We start from the raw sequence: 26,955 nt of genomic DNA, 5'->3' as shown, positions 1-26,955 counted from the left end.
ATATCTCTGTATGCAAAGCCCCAACTAATGAAGATGCCTTATTTACCATCTTATCTAACTGCTCTTGCCCTCTTCAAAGTATTTTGGACATGGACACCAAGGCTCCTCTGTTCCTCACTACTTCCTGAGACCATTCGTGATGTAGGCCCTAGCCTCCCAGAATGCATCACTTCACTTCTATCAACGTTAATCTCTGACGGCCATTGCCAAGCCCCTTGCACTACCACCTCGACGTCACCTTGTAGCCAAAGGTCGAAAACCAGAGGTCAGTGAGTTCAGAGGTCGAAGATTGAGGTTGGAGAGCCCAGAGGTCGAGGTTCAAAGGTTGAAGCCCCTGAGTGAGCTTCTTTAGAGGTCAGAGGCCCAATGTTATGGGCCTGGGGCCAAGGGCCTCAGGCCCGACTTGGAGTTGGAGGCATGTCTGTTGGCGTGAGAGGGTGGGAAAGGGGATTCTTTTGCAGCTGTTCTAGTTGATCAGCTGAACATCGTGAGCATGCTACGCTGGCACCAGCATGTGTCGACACTTAGGTTGATTTGGACGTTGATATAACTGTTTGTTTCAATGCCATGTGATAAATAAATAAATCTGAATCTGAAGACTGTCCTCCGTACTACCAAAAATACGACTGATCTTAGAGTCATCTGTGGGCTGACTAATTGTGATTCCAAACTCCACATTCAAATATTTCATGCATTTTACAAACAGCACTGATCCCTGTGGAACCACTAGAAATAGGAATCCAATTACAAAAATAACCCTCTATCATCACATTTTCTGTTGTCTAATCATCTAGTAGCACCCTAACCACCAGCATAGATTTGAAAATCACAGCCAGATCTCCTGCAATTGCATACTTTTCTTATTTCAAAAGTAAACTTTGTTCAAAACAAGTTCAAAGTAAATTTTATTATCAAAGTACATCTGTGTCACCATATACGACCCCAAGACTCATTTTCCTGTGGGCATACTCAGCAAATCTATAGAATAGTAACTATAACAGAATCAATGAAAGATCAAGCAGACTGCGGAAGCCAACAAACTTTGCAAATGCAAATATAAATGAACAGCATTAAGTACCAAGAACATGAGATAACAAGATAGAGTCCTTAAAGTGAGATCACTAGTTGTGGAAACATCTCAATGGATGGGCAAGTGAGCATTGTTATCCACTTTTGTTCAAAAGTCTGATGGTTGAGGGGTTAAAACTGTTCTTGAACCTGTTGGTGCGAGCGCTGAGGCTCCTGTACCTTCTACCTGATGGCGACAGTAAGGAAAAAGCATGACTTGGATGTTGAAGATCTCTGATGATGGATGCTTCTTACCTACGACAGGGTTTCGTGTAGATGTGCTCAATGCTGTTGGGAAGATCAATCTAAACCTTCCCTGGGATCTATAAAAACTAACCCCACTTAGGAGTTATTCACCTGTTTTATTTTTGGAAACTTGCACAAAAATTTTACCTTTCTCCTTGTTGAATTCTCCAACTATAGAGCCCATTTCTTAGTGAATACCAAAGTTTGTTGTACTTGTTTAAAACTTCAGTCCTACTTTCTAGCTTCATGCAGTGATTTACCCTACTCTCACTAATGGGCCCTACTTCCCCTGTTTTTTTGGCAATATACTTATTTAAAAACTTTGAATTTTCCTTAATCTTTCAAGACATAACACGTGACACCTCTTTGCCTCCGTAATTTTCTTTTTAGGCATCTTACTACAGAGTCACGTCTCAGGTAACGCCCCTCCTGACGTATAACGTGGGAAAGAGTAGGTTACGCAGTCAATGTCAATCAAGTCCCAGGTAACGCCCCCTCTGACGTGTGCATGGGGAAAGAGTGAGTTAGTCTCAGGAAACGCCTCTGCCGACGTATGACGTGAGAAAAGCGCGTTGGCGACGGCGTGATGACGTCTGCGCATCCCTTTGCATTGGAGCGTCAGCGTCGGAGGCTGAGTCCGGAGTCCGGAGTCCGGAGCGCGGGGAACGGGGAACGGTAACGGGACGGTCCGAAGTCGGGAGCTGAGAGAAGGGAGGAAGAAATCGGGGTCCGGAGTCGAGCGCACAGAGAGTCGGAGGGCCGAGAGAGGTGAGACGGAGGGCCCCGGTGAGCGGAGTGAACTCAGCCGGCACTTTCCCCCGGTGGAGAGGGCCGACATTGGCCCCGCGCAGGTGCAGTGGGCCGAAGAGACGGGGCATTATCCGCTCCCAGGACGCGAAGAGAGCGCACCAACTCCGCTGGGGGATTGGTGCTCAGAAAGTTGTGGAGTGGGCACTGGGGTTTTAGTTGACGTTACCACTCTCCCTCGGCATATACCCCGTCTGGATGCTACCCCCCTGCCCCCCATCTGGTCCAAACCCCCCCGGGCACTGCCTATCCTAAACTCTGGCGCTTCAGAATAAGCTGTATCTCTGAGGAAAGAGATGTCTGCTGAGGAATTGTAGGCAGTGAAGTGACGTAACCCGATCTCTTTCTCTTTTTCAACCCAGGTAACCGTTTGCTGAATAACTGATGGAGCTCTGGTGCCTCATTGCTGGCCTCATCGTGTCGGTGGTGGCAGTGCCCATCGACAGGTCAAAGAAAACAGATGAGAAGCAGATCAAACCGGAGTCACCGGTGGGTGTATGATTGTGTTCAGTCAGCTATTTGCTTCCAGTGACTGTCAGTGTTTTACCTGGTTAAAATTTGATTTGTTCGGTGAGCTAGCCTAACATATGTGACAGATGTATTGAAAAATTATTCAGAGAGAGGCTATTCAACTTATCAGGTATTTGCTGGCTCCCAGAAGTCCAATATCCCTGTTCCTATTCCTCATTCCTGTAAAATTGTTTTCCTTCATATGTCTTTATCAGCTCCCCTTTGATTCGTTTTGTCAGATGTGCAATTATACTAACGTGTAAACTCTACACATTTTAGCACCTGTGATTGGGATGAAAACTAAATTCTTGACAGCGCACCATCCACTGTTGAGCTACAGCCTAATCTGGGTAGCGTCCAACATTGAATGATTCTGCTGTAGGTCTCAGCCCAAAACATTGACCGTCCATCTGTCCGTAGAGATGCTGCCCGAGCCACTGAGTTCGTCCAGCAGTTAGTGCATCCATTACAGCGCCAGATCAGAGTTCAATTCCCACCCACAGTGCGCAAGGACTTTAGACATTCTCCCCATGACTACGTGCAGTTTAATGTTAATGAGTTGTAGGTGTGCTGGCAGAAAAACATGTGAGGAGTCTTGCAGGCTCCCCTGCACAAACCTCGCTGATTTGAATTGTCAGAAAACGACGGATTTCACTGTGTGTTTCTATGTTGTGTGTGACAAATAAAGCACATCTTTTATGTTCCAAAGTTGAAAGTAAATTTCTCATCAAAGTGCACATTTGTCACCATATACAAACCTGAGCTTTATTTTCTAGTGGGCATGTTGAATGAAATCATAATAGAATTATAACCATGGTGGTGCATCGGTTAGTCTCACGAGACCATGCATCTGTGCCTAGATTGGTTTCCAGGGCGCAGGTCTGGGCAGGGTTGTATGGAAGACCGGCAGTTGCCCAAGCAGCAAGTCTCCCCTCTCCACAACACCGATGTTGTCCAAGGGAAGGGCAAGGGCCGATACAACTCGGCACCGGTGTCGTCGCAGGAATTGCCAGAGCGAGGTTGAAGGCAATGTCGTACTGCCCTAGGGACTCCAGCTCCGGATTTGTCCTCAGGGTTTACTCCCGAAGCCTTCCCCATGAGTGGGTATGGCCGCAAGGCAGCGGAGGTTTGAAATAAAAGTTTTCCCTCTCTTAGATGGACTGCCTTCCCAGGCTGACGAGCTCCATCTACCCGAAGCACTGGTTTTAAGGCGCCAGGACCTGCCTTCTCCCCTTCTCCTGTCAGTAGAAACAGCTCCACCGAGCTTAGAGGCTAAGCCACATGAGAAGGCCAGGAGTTGGACTTGGTTGTCAGAGGCAATTTGAGGTGAATGCCGTGAGGAGCTCTTCTAGGTAGCGGGAGCTTCTTCCCACTACCACTCATCGGCTTGACAGCCTTGGAACCATAACCGTAACACAATCAATAAAAGACCGCACTAATTTGGGTGTTCAACCAGTCTGCAAAAGACAACAAACTGTGTGATGCACCATCAATAACTCTTGGAGATGGGGGGCGAATGATAGGCTTTTATTAGCTGCAAGAGACCACCACACAACATCCTGGAGACTGAGGGAGGAGCAGTGCCCCCAATCGCCTTTATACAGGGGTCTGTGGGAGGAGCCACAGGAGCAGTCAGCAGAGGGGCATGTCCAGACAGGTATATGTAGTTCACCACATTGTGCAAATAAAAAAATGAAAGTATTAATTAATAAATAAATAAATATAATTTTACAAATGTGGAATGAAGAGTCCTTGAAAGTGAGTCCATAGGTTGTGAAAGTATTTCAGTGATGGGGCAAGTGAAGTTGAGTGAAGTTATTCCCTTTGGTTCGAGAGTCTGGTGAGAATGGCTTTACCTGTGATGGACTGGACCCTCTCCACTGCTTTCTCAGTCCTGAAGAAGGATCTCAGCCCAAAACGTCGACTGTTTATTCATTTGCATAGATGCTGCCTGATCTGCTGAGTTCCTCCAGCATTTTTTGTGTGTTGCTCTGGAGATTTTCTCATGTTTACGAACAACTACTGTTTGTAGAATTTTCTGTTCGAGGGCATTGGTGTTTCCATACCAGGCTGTGATTCAGCCCGTCAATATACTCTCCACCACACACCTATAGAAGATCTGCAGTCTTTCGTGTCTCCATTGTGTTGTTCTTGTACTTCCACCTCTTTCTGCACTGTTATTAGACATTTGGTTCATTTCACCCTCTCCCTGTGTGACATCCCTCTGCCCCTTTAGTAGAGTAAGAGAGAGTGCCTGCGGCATGTTGAATTATTGGTTAAGCGATTAGTTATTGTTGTACTACAAATCACGGTCTCCCTTTGGGGACTTAGCTATTGCTTGCTGGGTGGGTGCTGATGCTATTTGCTGAAATAAGACGGTGAGGGAGAGCGCTGATGTTTTGCTGCTTGTGCTTTGGGTTTTAACGTTTTATTACTGTCATCTATTCTGTTTTCTTGTGGATGCCTGTGAAGAGTAAGAATTTTGGGTTGTGTATTGTATACATTGTCTGATTAAATGGAACCATTTGAACCATTAATCCCAACCATACCAGCAATCAGCAGGGGCAGTACTGTGAATTCCAATCCCCCCCCCCCCCTTCCCCAAAGCTGTGTATCTTTTTCCTTGCGTTTTAAAGCCATGATTGAATCTATGCTAGCATCCCATCAGCCAGACCATTCCAGATGTAAAACTAAAATGTGTTTCACCAATATTTACTTTGAGTGTTTTACTGATCATCTTTGAACTCTTAAGCAAATATTTGCTGTTGGAATAGTGACGTGGCTGGAGAGGAAGACATTATAAGAGGAAATGACAGATTGCGACAGGAAGAGCTAGACAAAAGACAAGGCTAAAGGTTTTTTTTAAAAGTTTTGAAATTGATGTAACATTTGGAACAAAACAGATACAACAGCTTAGTTACCCAAGTATAACTAAAAATAATTCTGATCTGATAGCCAGTACAGAGACGTGGCTGCAGGATATTGAACGTTGACATATAAGGCTGTGAAGCGAAGATACAGGAGAGGAGTGGCTTTGTGCAGTAGTAAACTTCCTAGGGCAGTAGAGGGTGATAATCCAACTTCAGGAAACCAGAAGAAGAAGTGGTTTGTGAGGAGATGAGAAATAATAACGGCAAGGAATCACTTGGCACAGTGAGGATTTTCATAACGTACAGTATATACTTTCTAATGACAAAGAATCTGCCGGGGGAGGACCCACTGTCATTATCTGGAAATGTTCCAGATAGTTTAAAACTTTGAAAGGTTTGTGCAGAGGCAGGTGGCGGAGGCAGGAGATAGAGTAGAATAGGGAAAACAGCAAAACATGCTTGTAAATGGTTATTAAGGGTTTCTGTAGATCTTTAAATTCGGTCCTAAAGAGAGTGAGTCTGAGCAATTGTTAATGGAAAACAACAAGATGGACAGCACAGTAGCCTAGTGGTTAGCACAGTGCTTTACAGTACAGGCGACCCGGGTTCAATTCCCACCACTGCCTGTAAGGAGTTTCTTTGTTCTCCCAGTGCCCGTGTGGGTTTCCTCCGGGTGCTCCGGTTTCCTCCCTCAGTCCAAAGACCTACCGGTTGGTAGGTAAATTGGTCGTTGTAAATTGTCCCGAGAGTAGGCTCGGGTTAGATCAGGGGATTGCTGGGTGGCGTGGCTGGAAAGGCCTACTCCTTGCTGTATCTCAATAAATAAAAAAGATGCCAGATGAACGGGTGTTTTTGCATTCATCACTCTAGAATGGGGGTCAGAATGCGAGATCCACGGATCTCCTTTCTTAATGGTCTTGGTCCATGGCATAAAAAAGGCTTGGCAACCCCTGCTTTAGAGAGTAAACACTAATCTCAGAAAGAGCTGTAGTCAGCAGTTGGAAAGGAGGTAAAAACTGAGGAAATTGTCAAATGGCAGTGAGCAAATTGCTGGAGCTGCAAGCCTGCATCCCTACCATCCTCATCTTAATGCCTTAAATATTTTTTTTTAATTGGCTAGTAGACAGACTTCACCTGTGAGTCTGCTGGGGGGATCATATACTGTGTCCAGTGCTCCCGGTGTGGCCTCCAACATAGATTGGGACATCACTTCGCCAAGCACCTACACTCCCATCAGTCAGGAAAAGTGAGATCTCCCAGTGACCACCCATTTTAATTCCACTTCCCATTCCTATTCCAATATATCTATCCATGGCCTTCTGTACCGTCGTGAAAGGCCACACGTAGGCTGGAGGAACGACACCTTAAATATAATGTTATATAATGTCTGGGTAGTCTCCAACCTGATGGCAATAACATCAATTTCTTGAACTTTTACTTTGTAATACCCCCCACCCCCCTCCATCATTCCCCATTCCCTCCACCCCCCCCCCACACCTTATCTTCTTGTCTCCCATCGTCTTCCTCTGGAGCCCCTCCCCCTTTTCTTTCTTCCACGGCCTTCTGTCCTCTTCAATCAGATTCCCCCTTCTCCATCCCTGTATCTCTTTCACCAATCAACTTCCCAGCTCTTTACTTCATCTCTACCCCTCCCGGTTTCACCTATCACCTTGTGTTTCCCTGTCTCTCCCCCCTCCCCTGCCTTTTAAACCTACCTACTCCTCTGCTTTCTTTCTCCAGTCCTTCCGAAGGGTTTTGGCCCAAAATGTCAACCGTACTCTTTTTCCATTGATGCTGCCTGGCCTGCTGAGTTCCTCCAGCATTTTGTGAGCGTTTCTTGAATTTCCAGCATCTGCAGATTTTCTCTTGTTTGTGGCTAATAGACAGGTTGGTTTTAATTTTCCTAGAATCAGCGAAAGCTCATTAGATTGGGAAGTAGCAAGCACAGTCACTTAATTCTAAGGGAGAGAGAGTAAAAGTGGAGTACAGGTCAGTTAGCTTAATGTGTATCATAGGGTAAAGCTTAGACACTTTTTAAAGAGGTTATGGCAGGAACGTGTAAAGTTCAAGGTAATCAAGCAAAGTCAGCAGGATTTTGGGCACATATGTAACTAGGGTGCCTAAGACTTTTGCACAATATTGCAGTAATTTTATGTATTGCACTGTACTGCTGCTACAGAAAGAAACACATTTCATGACATGTGATGATAAACCTGATACTGGTATGGGTATTGTGGACTGAGAGTAGGAAGGGGGCAGGGAGAGGGGAATCATGGTTGGGGAAAGGGAGAGGGAAGGGAGCATGAAGCACCAGAGAGACATTCTGTAATGATCAAAAAAACAATTGTTTGGCATCAGGTGACTTTGCCTGATATCTACTGACCTGGGTGAGTGTGCACTCGTATTACCCCCGCCCCCAGCATTCCTTCTCTACACCTGTCCCACTCCCCTTCCGCAGCACTCCACCCTCGCCATTCCCAACACCCACCAGATTTACAAACCCTCTCTCTGCTCCATGGAAGCAGAGTGGTGATTTTCTGAGGATGGAACCTAATGGGAATGATTGGCTGGCTAACAGGAAACACTGTATGCATAAGTTGACCTTTCGCCGATTGGCAAAATCTAACAAGCACTGTGCCTCAGGAATTTGTGCTGAGGCCTCAACTTTTGATAGTTCATACGAATAACTTGGATAAAGTTGTTGAAGGTATGGAGGCATGAGAGGATGCAGATGGTGGAACCTGGAGCATACAAGCGCTCTGCAGGAGGAACTCAGTGGGTCAGGCAGCATCGGTGAAAGGAAGTGGACAATCAATGTTTCGGGTCAAGACCCTTCATGCGCACTGTCATGCAGAAATCCGAGAAGGTTTACAATACCCATTCCTGAAATGAATGGGTTGTCTTCTAAGGAAAAATTGGGCAGGTTAGCTTGGTATCTACTGGAACTTAGAAAAGTGGGGCAGTGATTGAATCATACAAGAGTTTTAACAGGATGGAGTGAAGAGGATGTTTCTGCATGGACACCGATCTACTGTAGTTTGGCCTGTTGTTTGACGCTTCTTATCTCACTGCGTCATCACCTGTGCCAATTAACGTAGAGTTATCTGTAGAATTTGATACACAGCTCACTGTTCCTTTATATGGGGATGGTGAAGTCCAGTGGGAGGACAAGATTTCTCACAACATGTTAACTCTCTCTGTCTCTTCCCTTCCACCACAATCACTGCTGCCATACCCATGACACATTCTTAAGTTGTTCTGGGCCTCCTTTTTTCTAAATGTATGTCAAAATTAACATGATTCCATTCAAAGTTGGATTCACAGGGCACGGAATTCACAGTCAATGGCCAGGTGAACAAAATGGAAAATGGCATGGGTTCTTAAGCTCACCGTGTTGTGCCGAGCTCTGTAAGCTTGCTCCACAATCAATCTAACCCTTCCCTCCTACACAGCCCATAATCCTACATTTTCCTTACATCCACATGCCTATTTAAGAGTCTTTTAAGTATCTTTTAAGTAGAAATAGCCCTGGTGATTATAGACCAGTGAGTCTTACCTCAGTGGTTGGTAAGTTGACGGAGAAGATCCTGAGAGGCAGGATTTATGAACATTTGGAGAGGTATAATATGATTAGGAATAGTCAGCATGGCTTTGTCAAGGGCAGGTCATGCCTTAAGAGCCTGATTGAATTTTTTGAGGATGTGCTAAACACTTTGATGAAGGAAGAGCAGTAGATGTAGTGCATATGGATTTCAGCAAGGCATTTGATAAGGTACCCCATGCAAGGCTTATTGAGAAAGTAAGGAGGCATGGGATCCAAGGGGACATTGCTTTGAGGATCCAGAACTAGCTTGTCCACAGAAGGCAAAGAGTGGTTGTAGACGGGTCATATTCTGCATGGAGGTTGGTCACCAGTGGAGTGCCTCAGGGATCTGTTCTGGGACCCTTACTCTTTGTGATTTTTATAAATGACCTGGATGAGGATGTGGAGGGATGGGTTGGTAAGTTTGCTAATGACACAAAGGTTGGAGGTGTTATGGATATTGTGGAGGGCTGTCAGAGGTTACAGCGGGACATTGATAGGATGCAAAACTGGGCTGAGAAGTGGCAGATGCAGTTCAACCCAGATAAGTGTGAAGTGGTTCCTTTTGGTAGGTCAAATATGATGCAGAATATAGTATTAATGGTAAGACTCTTGGCAGTATGGAGGATCAGAGGGATCTTGGGGTCCAAGTCCATAGGACACTCAAAGCAGCTGCGCAGGTTGACTCGGTGGTTCTGGTCAGACCCCACTTGGAGTACTGTGCTCAGTTCTGGTCGCCTCACTATAGGAAGGATGTGGAAGCCATAGAAAGGGTGCAGTGGAGATCTTACAAGGATATTGCCTGGATTGGGGAGCATGCCTTATGAGAATAGGTTGGGTGAGCTTGGCCTTTTCTCCTTGGAGAGTCAGAGGATGAGAGGTGACCTGATAGAGGTGTATAAGATGATGAGAGGCATTGATCATGTGGATAGTCAGAGGATTTTTCTCAGGACTGAAATGGTTGCCACAAGAGGACACAGGTTTAAGGTGCTGGGGAGTAGGTACTGAGGAGATGTCAGGGGTAAGTTTTTTTTTACTCAGAGAGTGGTGAGTGTGTGGAATGGGCTGCCGGCAACGATGGTGGAGGCGGAAACGATAGGGTGTTTTAAGAGACTTTTGGATAGGTGCACAGAGCTTAGAAAAATAGAGGGCTATTGGTAAGCCTAGTTATTTCTGAGGTAGGGACACGTTCAGCACAACTTTGAAACTTTGTGGGCCGAAGGGCCTGTATTGTGCTGTAGGTTTTGTAAGTTTTTAATGAAGGCCAGCAGACTATACGCCTTTTTAACCACCTATCAACTTGCATGGCAACTTTGAGGGATCTGTAGACATGGACCTTGAGATCCGTCTGTTCCTCCACACTGCTAAAAATCCTACCATTAATATTTTATTCTGCCTTCAAGTTTGGTCTTCCAAGTGTGACAATTTACACTTTCCTGTTTTGATCTCCATCTGCCAATTCCGTACTCAACTCTGCATCCTGTCTATCACAACCTTCTACACTCTCCACTTTCAAGCTTTATTAACTCACCTCTCCACTTCATCATCCAAAAGTCTCAAAGAGCAAGGGTCCCAGAACAGATCCCTGCGGAGCACCACTAGTTACCATCCTCTGCCTTCTGTGAGGAAGCCAATTCCAATTCCACACAACCAGGTTTCCATGGAGCCATGTCTCATGACGTTCTGGATGAGCCTACTGTTGGGAACCTCGTCAAACACTACTAAAATCCACATACCGTACACCACACCCATTGTTCTAGCTTCAGCATGTTTCGTCACCTCCTCAAAAAGCTGAATTGATCATAGGAAGTTACAGTTGGACGCAGGCCACAAATCCAGACAGGTTCCAATTTCCTGTGTTTGGCCCAGATCTGTCTAAGCCCCATCCCTCTGAATACCTATCCAAGCAGTTTTTAAATTGTGCTATTGTATCTGTTTCAGCACTTCCTCTGGCAGTTCATTCAACATACTTGACATCCTGTGCATGAAGAAATTGCACCTTAGGATCATCTTAAGTCTTTCTCCTTTAATCTATGCCTTTTAGTTTTGGTCACCGTTCCTTCATTGTTGGGAATCATGGTATTCCCTCCCTAACAGCACTGTGGGTGTACCTACACCTCAGTGGTTCAAGAAGACAGTTCATCACCACCTTCTCAAGGGCAGCTAGTGGTGGGCAATAAATGCTGGCTTAACTGGCGATGCCCACATCCCGTAAGTGAATAATTAAAAAAAAAACAAATATATCACCTTATTCTTGCCTGTATTGAGATCCATTTGCCATTCCTCGTTCCACTGGCCTAACTCATCAAGATCTCCTTGTAATCTATGATAACCTACTTCACTATCAACAACAAATATTGCTGATAAGGTTTCTTAACTCCATGTTGTGCCCTTGGCTCTAATCCAACAGTGTGATCTGATTATCCACTTGCTCTGTTGCAGGACACAGGCTTGTACTATGATCGCTACCTCCGCGAAGTGATTGACGTCCTGGAGAACGATGCCCACTTCCGCGAGAAGTTGCAGACAGCCAACGTGGAAGATATTAAGGTCAGTCAGAGGGTGAACTGGATCAGCGTGTGAGTGGGGTGGAGGGGGGGGATTTGGACCCTGGATCCAGTGTAGTCGTCTGAGGGATGGGTGAATTGAAGGGAAAAGGTCAATGAAGGTGAGTTAGAGAAGGAGAGTCACACCCAGGGAAATTTGGATTCTGAAAATGAAGGTAAAATTGCAAATGGAAATCTACATTGGAGTATTGTGGCTGGGGGTCTTGGTATTGGTCATTGAATTGAATTGAATTTATTTCTTATATCCTGCACGTACACAAGGAGAAAAAATTTTGATGTTACGTCTCTGTCTGAATGTGAAATATGCAAATTGTAGTAACTTTTAACAAGCAGTGTGTACAGTAAGATGTACAGCAGGACAGTCAATATAGCACAGCAATACAGTTGTCAGTGTGAATTAATCAGTCTGATGGCCTGGTGGAAGAAGCTGTCCGGGAGCCTGTTGGTCCTGGCTTTTATGCTGCGGTACCGTTTCCCGGATGGTAGCAACTGGAACAGTTTGTGGTTGGGGTGACTCGGGTCCCCAAATGATCCTTTGGGCCTTTTTTATGCCCCTGTCATTGTAAACGTCCTGAATGTTGGGAAGTTCAAATCCACAGATGTACTGGGCTGTCTGCAGCACTCTCTACAGAGTCCTGCGATTGAGGGAAGTACAGTTCCCATACCAGGCAGTGATGCAGCCAGTCAGGATGCTTTAAATTGTACCCCTGTGGAAACTCCTTAGGATTTGGGGACTCTTGCCGAACTACTTCAACTGTTTGAGATTGAGAGGGGATCTGATTGAAACATATAAGATTATTAAGGGATTGGACAAAATAGAGGCAGGAAATATGTTCCAGATGCTGGGAGAGTCCAGTACCAGAGGGCATGGTTTGAGAATAAGGGGTAGGTCATTTAGGACAGAGTTAAGGAAAAACTTCTTCTCCCAGAGAGTTATGGGGGTCTGGAATAGACTGCCTCGGAAGGCAGTGGAGGCCAATTCTCTGGATGCTTTCAAGAAGGAGCTAGATAGGTATCTTATGGATAGGGGAATCAAGGGATATGGGGACAAGGCAGGAACTGGGTATTGGTAGTAGATGATCAGCCATGATCTCAAAATGGCGGTGCAGGCTCGAAGGGCCGAATGGTCTACTTCTGCACCTATTGTCTATTGTTTGAGGTGAAAGAGGCGCTGTTGTGCTTTTTTCACCACACAGCCGGTATATACAGACCAAGTGAGGTCCTCAGTGATGTGTATACCGAGGAACTTGAAGCTGTTCACCCTCTCAACCGCCAGATTCATTGATGTCAATAGGGGTTAGCCTGTGTCCATTCCTCCTGTAGTCCACAACCAGTTCCTTTGTTTTTTGACATTGAGGGGGAAGCTGTTTTCTTGACACCACTATGTCAAGAGCCAGAGTGGGTCATGTGACATTGGAAGGTGTCCCAGTATTTGAAAGGAGAGCTATGGGCAGAGTGCTGGCTTCTTGAGTTGGGGTAGGACTGCCGGTATGGCAAGGTGTTGGGGTCCTGTAGAAGTCAGGGAAATTGGAAGTACATGGGCCAGTACATGGGGTCATATCCATCTGGGCAGCGCACTAAGGTTGGAGGGGAAATGGTGTTAGGGAACCGCGGGCAAGGTGTTGGGCCTGACTGTGAAGTGCGAGCAGGATGCCGGGATCTAAGTTGGTGGGGGTGATGATTCCCTCGTCACTGAAGTGCTGCCGGTCTCTCCTCCAGAGCGGAAAGCTGAGCACGGAGCTGGATTTTGTCAGTCACCACATCCGAACCAAGCTGGATGAGTTAAAGCGGCAGGAGGTGTCCAGACTGCGGATGCTAATCAAGGCGAAGATGGACGCTGAGCAAGGAGAGAGTAATGGCCTTTTTGTTCATTAACTGGAGTATTGTTTAGCTGCTGTAAGGGTGGGAGGACGGGGTCACTTTACCAGGTCACGGGTGGGAGTGAATTCTGAGAACTCAGTAATCCACTGCCTGTTTTAAAATCTGTAAATGAGTGAGTAAATTACACGGAATTAAATTTGGCTGACTTATCGGTCTCTGTATTCACTCACCTCCCACCAGATGTGCAGATTGATCACCTAAACCTGCTGAAGCAGATTGAACATCTGGACCCAAAGAACGCCCAGACCTTTGAGGCTCGCGACTTGGAGCTGCTGATCCAAGCGGTGGGTATGCAATGTTCCTGGGGGGTGAGGAGGGGGTTGCCAATCCCAGTGAGAAAAGCATTGGCAGCAGTGCCCAGCCCAGAGTCCGCATCCTGAAAGGGAAAGTGACTGCAGAGCTGAGAATATGGCAGTGGCTGAGACAGTCGAACGGCATGAAAATGAACCCCTCGGCCCAACTTCCCGTGCTGGCCAAGATTCCCATCTAAGCTGGTTCCATTTGGCTTTTTCCATCTAAACCAGGGATTCCCAACCCGTATCCACGGACCCCTGGCTTAATGGTATTGGTCCATGGCATAAAAAAGGTTGGGAGCCCCTGATCTAAACCTTTCCTGTCCAAGTACATTTTAAATGTTAATGTGCCTCCCTCAGCTACTTTCCCTGAAAGCTTCTTGTGTGTAGCAGCCATCCTCTGGATGGAAAAGATGTTGCTCAAGTTCCTACTTGAATCTCTTCTCTCTCACCCTAAACCTACGCACTCTGGTTTTTGCTTCCCTTACCCTAGGGGGAAAACACCGACTGCTTTCGCTCATCTATGCCCCTCGTTATTTTATGCACTTTGACAGGTTCATCCTTCGTTCTATACTTATGAAAACAGTCCCAACCAGTTCAATCTCATTCCATAACTCCGTCCGTTGAGTACTGGCCGCATCGCCATAAGTCTCCTCTGCACTCTTTCCAGCTTAGTGACATTAGGTACCTCCGTCACAAGTGGGATGTCCCAGTAGCCAAACGTTTTAACTCCGATTCCCATTCCCGTTCCGACGTGTTGGTCCATGGCCTTCCCTGTGCTGGGATGAGCCCACCCCTCAAGGTGGAGGAGCAACACCTTGTATTCCAACCTGATGGTATGAATATCAATTTCTCCTTCCAGTGAAGAAAAATTTCCCCCTCCCCTCTCCCCCTTCCTCCATTCCCCACTCTGATCTTTTTACTACTTCTCACCTGCCTACTGCTACCCCCCTGGGTCCCCTCCTTCCCTTTCCCCTGTTGTCTGCTCTCCTCTGCTAACAGCCTTGACTTTGCCCACCCACCTGTCTTCACCTATCATCTTCCAGCTAGTCTCTTTCCCCTCCCTCCACCCTGTTTAATTCAGGCATCTCTGCCCTTCCCCCTCAATCCTGATGAAAGGTCTCGGCCCAAAACATCGATTGTTTACTCTTTTCCATTGATGCTGCCTGGCCTGCTGAGTTCCTCCAGTGATCTGTGTGTGTTGCTGAGATTGTGGATCAGTGGAGCAGGGTTAAGCAGTGACCGGGGCAGGGATAAGCCGTGACTTTAGTCGTGGGCCTTTAGCAGGGACATCGGACAATACTCTGCCGACTGTGCAGTAACGTTGTACTGCTCTGGATCTGCAGGCCACCAAGGATCTGGAGCACTACGACCAAGCCCACCACGACGAGTTCAAGCGGTACGAGATGTTGAAGGAGCACGAGCGCCGGGAGTACCTTAAATCTCTGGACGAGGAGAAGCGCAAAGCGGAGGAGGCCCGGTTCCAGCAACTGAAGCAGAAGCACAAGGAACATCCGAAAGTCAACGTGCCGGTGAGAGCGTCGGCTGAACGGTAGCCAGGAATGGGGTGGTTTACGCCTTTTGCCTGGGTGGGAGAGAGAGTGATCCTTTGGTCCTTCCAGAACCTTGCTTGTGATCAGATGATTAACAGAAGTATTGTAATTCCCAGCTTCTGCTCTTGTGTTCAAAATTTCTGATTAATTCAGAGCATCTGTGCAAGCTGCCTTCATACTCAGTTTAAGTTCTTCAGTCATTAACTTGCAATACCTTCTACACTTCTCAGTTCACATCCTTCTGGGTCCCGATGGGATTGCTCTGATCAGGGATTTGAAATGAAGGGTTAGCAGGAAGCTTTGAGCACTGTCTTCTGACCTCTGCTTTTGCCCGTGTGACAGGGGAGCCGGGACCAGCTGAAGGAGGTGTGGGAGGAAACGGATGGCCTTGACCCCAACGAGTTCAATCCGAAGACCTTCTTCAAGCTGCACGGTAAGCATTGCGGGCCTCCCCAGCTCATCCCAGCCAATGCTCTGTACTTCCAGTCTTCTATGGCGATTCATGGACCCCTCTCTGTCATTCCTGCGTGGATCTAACTGTGCAGCCTCCTCCCCCCCCCCCACCCCCCATCACTCTTCCTCACTGTGACCTTTACTCCTTCCATACTCTCAGAACTTCGGTGTAGACCCTCTCCCAATGGCCCTCTTCTATCTCCCAGAATCTTTCTGTGAACCCCCCCTACCCCCTTACCTCCTTCCCTATCCTAATACTCACCCTCAGCCCTGCCTCTGTCCATGGCTTCTCCAACCCTCCTGCGTCCCATTTTAGACCAACACCGTCTGCTCTGCTCATGAATCTCAACAAACCTGTTCCTTTTGCAGATACAAACGGTGACGGTGTGTTGGATGAACAAGAGCTTGAGGCTCTGTTTACAAAAGAGGTGAGTTTAAAGATCTCCAGGACTTTGTCTGTTGACTCCGGTGTCCCCAGTCCTGTGTGTGAACTGCACACCTCCCACAACTTTGTCTCCTGACTTGTAGCCTGAGCTCATTGACAGGATGAGTGGAGGGTGACTCAGAGAGTGCGTGTCGAGGCCTACGGACCATGGTTTGAGAGACCACAGCTAAGATGTATGCCTCTCCAGATGGACCGGTGCACTTCAGCATGCCTCTCCACTTGCTTGCCAGCACCCCCAACTTCCCGGAGTCTCTTTCCACAATTTTTTTTGCATGTCTGTTCCTTTTGGCGAACTGAGCACCATTGGCAACTCTTTGCCACTCCTTAGTTGTAATTGAACTGAGCGACTCGCTCAGCCATTTCAGAGGGTATTGAAGAGTCAGTGACATTTTTTTTAATAAGTACAATTGTGAACAATAGACAGATCAGAAATGCTGATCAAGTTAACTAGTTCCCAAAGAGAACTCTGATAGGCCAGTCAGATGGTTCACTGCTGCTCAGCGACAGAACATGGAACAGGCACAAGGGTCACTGCCCCTGAACCCCAGAAACACACTTGAGCAGTGTGGTGGAGGTGTGTGCTATGCATGACCTGATCTGAAAGTATCATGTTGACTCATAACAGATCGTGGTCACAGTGGAACAGCTTAGTCAGGGATGGGGTGATCAGCACAGATGGACAAATTATACCTCCACTGCCCCTACATAGAGTGTGTCAGGCGTTGCACTCAGTCCAGCCCGCGTAAAGGCGTCAGGCTTCCTCCCCGGTATTAGTGAACCGGGGCAGTTTAGTATTTTTGAGACCATGTCACAATTCTCCAATCTCCAGATTATTAACTGAATTTAAATTAGGGCTCAGGGTACCATAGTGGTTAGCACAACGCTTTACAGTACAGGCGACCTGTCGGTGCCTATGAGGGGTTTGTGCGTTCTCCCAGTGACTGCATGGGTTTCCTCACACAGTCCAAAGACTAACCGGTTGGTTGGTTAATTGGTCATTGTAAAATTTCCCTGTGATTAGGCTAGAATTAATTCGAGGAGGGGGTGGGGTTGCTGGGCAGAGAGGTTTGAAAGGCCAAAGGGGTCTTCTCCACGCTGTATTCCAATAAATAAATAAATTCCCTGGCACCCTGGTGGGATTTGAACTCTGGATCACGAGTCTGGGCTTCTGGAAGACATGCCCAGTAATGTAACTGCAGCGCCACCTAGTGGCCAATTGAATCGGTGGTGCCATTCACCTCACTGTTTTAAAGAGTAAATCCTGTCGTGGATAGGCAGCATTTCCGGTTGGACTGGTCAACTATCAGGAATCCTAATAGACGTCAGAGAATGTGCTCCTCACTTGCTCTTAAAGTGTTTTTGGGGGCCGAAGGAAGGCGGCTGAAGTGAGAGGTCTTAGCTGTTCGTCTCTCAGTTGCATGGAGCATCAGATTCCTGTTTATTAAAAAAAATTAATATAACTTCCTTTTACATCACCCTCCATGCCTCCTTCCTACACTGCACATGAAGCTGGAGAAAGTCTACGATCCCAAGAACGAGGAGGACGACATGATAGAGATGGAAGAGGAGCGGCTGCGGATGAGGGAGCACGTGATGAACGAGGTAGGTAACGTCCTGGGCTCAGGAAAGCAGAAGCCAAGCCTGAGATTTGAAATCTGGCACTGCTCCTCACTGTCTAACTTTTACCCAGTATAATGTTATAATCGCTCCTTTGCTAGAGTACAGGAGTCTGGTCCCTTGAGGATTTAACATGATTAAGTGAATTTGATGGGATCTGAATCAAACATGAGTTCTTCCTGAAGGGGGCCCACTCCACTATTGGAAAAGATTGTGGCTGATTCTAGATCTTGCATCCTTTTTACCCAGTTTTATATTTTTGAAGTTTTTATTCATGGATATGGACTTTGCAGGCTGTGCCAGCATCTAATTGTCCATCCTCGTGTGCCCTTGGGAAGGTGGCGGTGAGCTGCTCTCTGGAACTGCTGCTGTTCCTGAGGTGTAGGTATCCCCACAGTGTTCTCAGGGAGGTTTTGACCGAGTGACAGTGAAGGGACGGACGGTGATACTGCATAAACTCTTCTCTGGCTTCTAGCTGGGTGCAAGTTTCAATTTTAGCCGATGTTTTGATGATATTATCCCCCCCGTCTTCATCAGGGATGATGGTTAGGCATGTTTAGTCCAGTGGTGTATATACCCCCATCATCTGTCTCTCCTGTTTGGTTAGTCCTCAACCAATCAGGTTTCTGGTGTCCCACCATGAATGGTGATACATTTCCGAGTCGGGGTGGTGTGTGGTTTGGAGAGTAGCTTCCAGGTAGTGATATTCCCCATGCTTTTTGCTGTCCTGGTCCGAGTTAGGACTGGTGGGTTCAGAAAATGCTGTAATTCCTTAGTCTACACAAATTTATAAATCTCAGGCTAAGAACGGAACACCCACAGCCCTTCGACTTAGTTTCTGAGAGATAGCAGTCTGGGCAAGCTAGTTTCTCCTTGCCTCGATCTTCTAGACTTGCCAGCCAGTGATGATGGGGTATCAACACTGGCCCTGTCAGCTGCACATACTGCAGTTGGGTTATGTCGTATTCATCTAATCCAGAGAATGCGAGCCCCTTCTACTCAATCCACCACTTCTCTATAGCCTCCTAATGTATTCTCACTGTTACTGAAGCACAGAAGAAGACCGCTCAGTTTTGGTAATCTTTGTATCCCTCAGCCTCCTTCTCGCCCTGTCATTTTTCCTAATGTTGAAGGCGCGCCTATTTTAAAAGTAGCTCCTCCACCAGATTTCCCACAGGGAAACTATGTCCTGACTGTGATCTGCCTTTTAAAAACCCTGAGGTGGTGACCCCAGAATGGACTAGTGTAACCGCACGATTCTTCAACTATTTTCTTGCTCGGCAGGTTGACACCAACAAAGATCGGTTGGTCACCCTGGATGAATTCCTGAAATCGACAGAGAAGAAAGAGTTCCTGGAGCCAGAGGAGTGGGAGGTCAGTGTGTGACTGTCCGGGAGGGAGGGACAAGGGGGTGGTGTCATTGTGGTGGCAAAGTAGTGGGGAATGGTGTGGGATCATCTGATCGGTAATCCTGCTGTGTGTTGGGTTTACTCTGAGTGAGGATGGGTTGGGAGAGTGCCTGGTGTCGATTCAGGGCCACGTTGACTCGGAAGTCCCGAAGATATGGAGCAGAATTAGCCCATTTGGCCCATCGAGTCTGCTCCAGCATTCAATCATGGCTGATCCTTTTTCCCCTCCTCAACCCCACTCCCCGGCCTTCTTCTTTGATGCCGCACCCAATCAAGAACCTATCAATCTCAGCCTTAATTACACCCAACGACCAAGACTCCAGTGCTGTCTGTGGTAACAAATTCACCACCCTCTAGCTAAAGAAATTTCTCCGCATCTCTACTTTAAATTGGATGCCCCTCTATCCTGGACTCCCTCACCATAAGAAACATCTTTTCCACATCTACTCTGTCTAGGCCTTTCAATATGTGAAAGTTTTCAGTGAGATTCCACCCCCCCCCCCCCCCCCCAAATGCTTCTAAATTCTAGTGAGTACATTCCTCATTTGATAACTCTTTCATTCCTGGAATCATCCTTGTGAACCTCCCCTGGGCACTCTGCAATGCCAGCTCATCTTTTCTTAGATGAGGAGCCGAAAACTGTTCACAGCTCTCAAGGTGAGGCCTCACCAGCGCCTCACATCCCAGCTCTTGTATTCAAGCTCTCTAAAGTTGCGTTCGCCTTCCTCACCACTGACTCAACCTGCAAGGTGCGTTACACAGCATGGAAACGGGCCTCTTGCCCCAGTGGGTCCATGGCAATCACAGTAGCCTCCCTGATAGTCCCAGTTGTCAGCTGTCTTACAGCTGCAGAGCATTAACTCCCCTGACTCAGAAGCGAACAGCCGGGGGGTTGATTCAATATGGTGCGGAGCTAAACCAGGGTCAGCTTTGACCTCAGTGCCTGGGAGGGAGCCGGTATGAAGCAGATGAACCAGCTGTTGTGAAGGTCATAAACAGCAGTCAATCTGCAGATGCTGGAAATCCGAGCAACGCATGCAAGATGTTGGAGTAACTCAGCAGGCCAGGCATTATCTATTTAAAAAGTACAGACTATTGTACTTTTTCCATAGATGCTGCCTGGTGTGCTGAGTTCCTCCTGCAGTTTGTGCATGTTGCGATGAAGGTCATGCTTTCATTAGAGCAGAAGTCTTTGGGAAATCCATTCAGCAGTAAATAGGAATGAAAATCTATCCCATCGTTTCTCTGGGTGGCAAACAAATAACAAATTCAAACTATTAATATTGATCAGTTGGGAGTGTTGGTGAGCAGATTGGTGGGAGTGCAATTTGGTGGTAGTGGGGATGACTCTGTTTTGGATTAAGGAGATGTTGGGTCGGTGGGTGAGTGAACACCAATACGTGCTACCTGCCCAGTGAACCCCTTCCTGCCTTGTTACGGAGCAGACGCTGGACGAGACGCAGATCTACACGGAGGAGGAGCTGCGTCAGTACGAGCGCGAGCTGGCCGAGCAGGAGGCTCAGATCTCCCAAAGGGCGGAGGAGCTGAGGAAGGAGCACGAGGAACTGCTGCGGAGGCAAAACGAGCTGGACGTCCAGAAGAAAGAATATCAACAGGTGACAGCCACCACTAAACTCTCTGGGCCACCCACCCTGCCATCGCATAGAGACCCAGTGTGAGGGTGGAAACAGGCCGTCGCTCAGGGGCAGCTGGGTCTGGGCTCCAGTCCCCCAGGTTCTATCCTGACCTCTGGTGCTATTTGAGTGGATTTTGCCCCTTCCCTCTAAATTGTTCCCGTTTTTTTTTCTCCCCCAGCATCCCATATACGTGCAACTTACTGCCTATTGCTCACTGGTGTTTAAGGCAGCAATGGAGGTCCTCCATCTTTGGCTTCATTCATCGTGTCAGTAGCTTCCTCTCGGTTTTCACTAATGTCAGTCGAGCAAGTCCCGGGTGGAGACTCAGGAATACCGTCACGCTCAGATGTAGAAAGATTCTCCATTGTCATTTCTGTAACAGTTTTATTTGACCAGCCCTGAGCTGAAACCCCTGAGCCTGGCGGACTGGTGGACTGCTCTTACCCTTTGACCTGTTTGGCATTGATGACCCTACCACGAGCCAAAGCACAAAGCCCTGACTCCAGCCAACGTGGCTCTCTGGGTCATTGAGGCACTCGAGCCTCCAAACCCAACGACAAGGTTGTGGTCCTTTTAGAGGAAGTACGTGTGTGCTGGCGGGTTTATTGATTTGAGTTGGTTTTGTCGTAAATACCAGAGTGCTTGCGCAAAGCTCACAGTTCAAAACCTCTCTGTGGTAATAAACACAATAATAGTGTTGAGCATAAAACAACAGAATTGAACAGAGATGGTAGTGCAAAGAGCATTGCCAAAGTGATGGTCACCACTGCAAGTTCCCTCTGGTGAGATGATCAGTAGAATCTGGAAAGGTTGACGGGGCTGAAGTAGGATTAGTATTTGTTACTTCTGAGGTTGCTGCCTCTTAGTATTTGCCAGCATTCAGACCACTGCTTTGCTGATACTGATCTAGCTCCGGATCCCAGGAGTCCCTTCCACTGCTTGGCGGATACTGAGCCAGCTCCGGATCCCGGGAATCCATTCCACAGTTTGACGGATACTGAGCCAGCTCCAGATCACAGCAGTATGACCAGCTCCTCACCCTCCTGTGGTTCCTCACCCCTTTGCTCCTATCAGATTCCTACTTCCTCAGCCCAATACCTCTGCCACCTGCTTCCCAGCTTCTCGCATCATTGCACCCTCCCTCCCTCACTATCACCCCCCCACCTGCTCATTCTGGCTTCTGTCCCCTTCCTTTCCGGTCTTGATGTTTCAGCCCGAAACATAAGCTATTTATTCCCCTCCGTAGACGCTGCCTGACTTGCTGAGTTCCTCCAGCGGTTTGTTTGTGTGTTACTGATTGGTCAGTGAGCTCAGGACCATTTGTCCTTCTGCTGACCAAACCCGGCGACATGGCAACCATCCCAAATGAGATGGCAGTTGCTGCTTCACATACTCAGCTCTTACCTGACTGCCTCCTCCTTGTTCCAGGCCCTGCAGCAGATGGAGCAGAAGAAATTCCAGCAGAAAGGCAAAGCCCCCCTTTCTGGCCCAGGAGGAGAACTGAAATTCCAGCCAGCTGACGCACCCTCAGGTAAGGAGATCCAATGGCGAGGCTAAACACACGCAGGAGATCTTTGAAACTGAGCAAGGAGCAAGCAGTCGGTATCTTTGTCGCCTGCATTCAGCCTTTTAAAAGGACGTTGCTTGTCCTGCAGTGTTGATCCCTTTGATACCTTGGAGTTGAAAGCCTTCTCTGTGCAGGATGGTAGTGTGTAAAACTGAATACTGTCACAGTGGATGCTCACTTAGTGTAGCAGTGTTCAATTCCCAACAGTGTCTGTGAAGAGTCCCTACCTTCTCACCATGACCGTGTGGTTTCCTCCCGCATCCCACAGACATGCCGATTAGGGTTAGTCCGTTGTAGACATGCTTGGCACCAGAAGCGTGCCGACTCTTGCAGGCTGCCCCAGCCAAATCCTTACTGATTGTGTACATGTGACACAAAGTTAATATTTTTAATCTTCTGTGGCCCTATTGTAACTTGGGCAACTATTAACTGCCCTCTGAAATGATACAGCCAACCATCTGGGTGGCTTGAGGTCGGCAATAACCACAAATCCATGATCATTTAATGATCAATTGTGAATTTTTTTAAAAACGCATGCAAATATTAGTGGTTGTAGGTCACATTCGATCTGGCCAGGATCTTTCTTACCTTGGAAACTGAGTGCACAGAGGATCATTGGGCCCAGAGTGTCTGTGTCAGACCACATGGACCACAGCAACTGGATCCTCAAATTCCAAACCGGAAGACCACAGTCTGTGCGGATTGGAAATAACATCTCCACTTCACTGACAGTCAACACTAGCACACCTCAGCTTTGCTTAGCCCCCAGCTCTACTCTGTCTACACCCATGACTGTGGCTAGGTACAGCTCAAATGCCACCTATAAATTTGCTGATGATACAAGAAGTGTTGGCAGAATTTCAGATGGAGATGAGAGGGTGTACAGGAACAAGACATAACAGTTAGTTGAGTGGTGTCACAGCAGCAACTTTGCACTCAACGTGCATAAGACCAAAACAATGATTGTTGACTTCAGAAAGGGTAAGACGAGAGAACACACACCAGTGCCACAATCAGGAAGGAGGTACAGAAGCCTGAAGGCACACACTCAACGATTCAGGAACAGTATTTTCCCCTCTGCCATCCAATTTCTGAATGGACATTGAACCTATTAATACTATCTCATTATTTCTATTTTTGCACTACTTATTTAATTTAGCTATTTTATGTGTGTGTGTGTGTATATATATATATGATATTTAAATTCAGATTTTTCTATTATGCATTGAACCTGCTGCCACAAAATCAACAAATGTCACAGCATATGTCAGTGGTATTAAACCTTTTTCTGAACAGTTCTGATTTCTATTGTGAACATAAAGGTTGTTGGATTGAGGTGCAGAGTTGTTATTTTTCTTGGAGTTTAGCTTATATGTTTGTTTATATAATCACCGATTTACATGCGATTGTTCTGTGAGTTTTCCAGAGGTTGTAGTTACCTCTGTTTTTGGTTTCAGTGGCTGCTGTCACGTTACTTGAATCTAGCTATCTTATTGGTTAATTGTTACCATTGGAATCTCTTATCAGTAGTCTGGTATGGGAAGACTGCCCTGTTTTTGGTTGTCTTCTTTTCATTAATTATTTATTCGTTTGTGGGGATATAGTGTGGAATAACCTTTCCGCCCCTTCTTGCTGCGCTGTGCTGCCCAGCATCCGCACCCCCCCCCCCCCCCAATTTTAACCCTAGCCTAATCACAGGACAATTTACAATGACCAATTAACCTATCAGTCAGTATGTCCTTGGACTGTGGGAGGAAACCGGAGCACCCGGAGGAAACCCACTGTGTCACAGGAGGAATGTATAAGCTCCTTACCGACAGCAGCTGAAATCGTTGTCTTTTGCTTCTTCCTATTCTTCGCTTTTGTAACACTTAGTAAAACTCATCAGCAGCAAGTTTCATGCCTCATTCTTGACTTGCAAAGAACCTTTGGCATACAAAAGCATTTGGATCTAACAAGGTTCAGTGCTCAGTAATGTCATGTACCATTCAGCTAGATCTTCTAATAGACAGAAACAGACTACAACAAATTCAGACTGGATCAAGTTATTAATGCATTTATGATTTTACTTGCAAGGGAAAGTATATTTCCAGCCAAGTTTCGTCTGGGGGAAAGATCTTGTTTCAACCAAAACACTTTTATACATTTTTATTTACAAGAGAACAGCAATTAGGTTGCTCCATTCCATATTATTACATCCCTCCATTATCATTACCTCGTTTTCACATTTGTTCTTTAGAAGCTCTATCCTGTTTACCTCCGTTGTCAAAACATCCCCTCTGGCCATAAAAGGAATCATCTGTCACTTTTTTTAAAAAAACAGCCTCCTCCCATGAAACACTCAAACTTGTAAGTTTTCCCTTTCAAATCAGCAAAGCACCTTGGAATTTCATAGTCTCCATTTTGTTCACATTACATCTTACAAAAATTACAAACGCATAAGACTTCAGAGTTACAGATATATTTCCACAATATCACCAGCAGGAGTGGGGCTCGACCCCACAGCAGATTTCTTTCAACGCCGCGCCATCTCGCTTTGAGTAAACTTGTTGCATCTCTGGATCTTTCAGATGTCCGAGCTCCAGTCAACGAACCAGCACAGGTACAGCCTGAGATAGAGAGGCTGGACCATGCACCTGGCCACCAGGGTGACCAGCCACCGCCACTGGACAGCAGAGAAAACCAACCGGCACCACCTGCCCAGCACCCTGTGGAGAAGCAACCAGAGCCAGTTGTGCAGCTACAGTGACCTCAAACACCTGACTGTCCCGTAAATCACTGTTCGAGGTAGCAAGATCAGAGTCTGTTTAATCAGGAGTATTTATCATTTTAAGTCTGTGAGCCTGTTAAGCAATATATTTTAGAGTCCAGACCCTGCACTGTATCCTTCTCTCTTCATTTGAACATTGCTATGTTTCTGTCTCCTGCTGACTGGGAGTGTAGTCCCACTCATTGCTACCAGCAGGTTGAGTTGAGAGGCATCTCCTTGCTGTGCACTGGCCAAAGGGGGGCAGCTCTCGCGATTTCTCCTCATTGAGCTAAGACTGTAATGGAGGACAAGCTGGCGTCCGTGCTGTGGACGGGCGATCACTAGAGTTTCGTTCAGCTGCGATGCCTAAGCCTTCATGTTCAGATGTGTCCTTGTAACAGCACACAGCTTAAAAGCAGCTAATTTGCCCAAGTTTTGTTGTTTTTAATCCTCCCCCACCCCTTATACTTTGACTGGATCGCTGTGTGCTAAGGTGTTTTAATGTTTTAGAATATTCTGTGATACTACAAAATAATTTTGAACCTGTGCAGAAGTAATAGAGGAAGAATTAATGGCGGAAATTCTGCCTGAGGGCCTTCAGGTTCCTGCTCACACTGTCCCAGCTGAGAGACAGCGAGGCAGAATAGAGCTTCTGATTTTTAAAGTTAAGCACTTTTTAAAGCATTTGATGCAAGGTTGAGAATTGTGTGTTTTAATTAATGGGCATTTGTGAAATAAAGGGTGTGACTGGGCCACGTGTGGCTGTGCCTTATTTTTTCCTTCAATAGAGCACACTCAGTGTTTGCACCCACCGCAAAAGGTGGTATTTCCCATTGGCCACCCATTTTAATTCTGTTTTCCTTTCCCATTTTGGCATGGGTTCATGGTCACAATGAGGCTGCCTTCATGTTGGAGGAACAGCACCTCTTATTCTCTATGGGTAGCTTCCAACTTGGTGGCATGAACATCAATTTCTCCCCACTCCCCCTTCTCTCTTCTTTTTAATTCCTCATTCTTCCTCCCCTCTTGCCCCTTCTCACCTGCCCACCACCTCTATCTGCTGCTCTTCTCTGTTTTCTCCCTCAGTCCACTGTCCTCTCTCATCAGATTCCTCCTTCTTCAGCCTTCTGTCTCTTCTCCCTACTACTTGCTGCTTCTCACTTCATGCCCTCCCTCCTCCATCCGCCTACTATTCCACCTCACCTGGTCTCCCCTATCACCTGCCAGCTTGTTCTCCTTCCCCTCCCCTCCATTCTGGCTTCTTCCCTCTCCATCCCAGACCTGATGACCAGAGTGTTCTACCACCAAGCTTTCAAAAATCCGGGATATAGATCATCAGGGTCCATGGGGTTTATCACCTAGTCTTGCCATCTTCCTTTGTTACCACTAAAACTCATTTCCTTTGGTTCCTCATTCCTACTAGATATTCAGCGCAATAGTATTTGGGAAAGGGATTTTATATCTTCTGTGATATTGTCCCTTGACAGTACAACACACCTAAGATGATGTCATACTTTTGTTGGCCAAGATAAAATCCCAATCTATTTACATCTTGCCAGGTTCCCAACCTGGGGTCCATAGACCCTTTGCTTATTGGTATTGGTAACACTTGACTAACACTTTATGGTTTAAAAACAAACTTCCACAAACTGGAAGCACATGACCTTGAAAAGGAAGAATACAGTCGGCCCTCCTTATCC

At 46.8% G+C, this 26,955-nt stretch overlaps 1 protein-coding gene across 1 annotated transcript; it reads left to right on the top strand.

The window, feature by feature from the left end:
* The first annotated feature begins 1,909 nt into the window (after window positions 1–1,909).
* Window positions 1,910–26,007, top strand: LOC140719148 (nucleobindin-2-like). The gene is made up of 13 exons (XM_073033560.1): window positions 1,910–2,082; window positions 2,484–2,610; window positions 11,527–11,634; window positions 13,371–13,503; window positions 13,713–13,816; window positions 15,172–15,357; window positions 15,721–15,811; window positions 16,201–16,259; window positions 17,786–17,878; window positions 19,178–19,267; window positions 20,748–20,918; window positions 22,368–22,470; window positions 25,077–26,007. Exons 2-13 carry the CDS (start codon window positions 2,506–2,508, stop codon window positions 25,253–25,255), a joined length of 1,422 nt encoding a protein of 473 aa, XP_072889661.1. The 5' UTR covers window positions 1,910–2,082; window positions 2,484–2,505; the 3' UTR covers window positions 25,256–26,007.
* The last annotated feature ends 948 nt before the right edge of the window (window positions 26,008–26,955 follow it).

Source organism: Hemitrygon akajei, chromosome 31 (assembly GCF_048418815.1).
Source record: "Hemitrygon akajei chromosome 31, sHemAka1.3, whole genome shotgun sequence".
In the NCBI taxonomy this organism is placed as follows: Eukaryota; Metazoa; Chordata; class Chondrichthyes; order Myliobatiformes; family Dasyatidae; genus Hemitrygon; species Hemitrygon akajei.
Note: the sequence above shows the minus strand (reverse complement) of the source record. Positions and strands in the feature narration are given on the sequence as shown.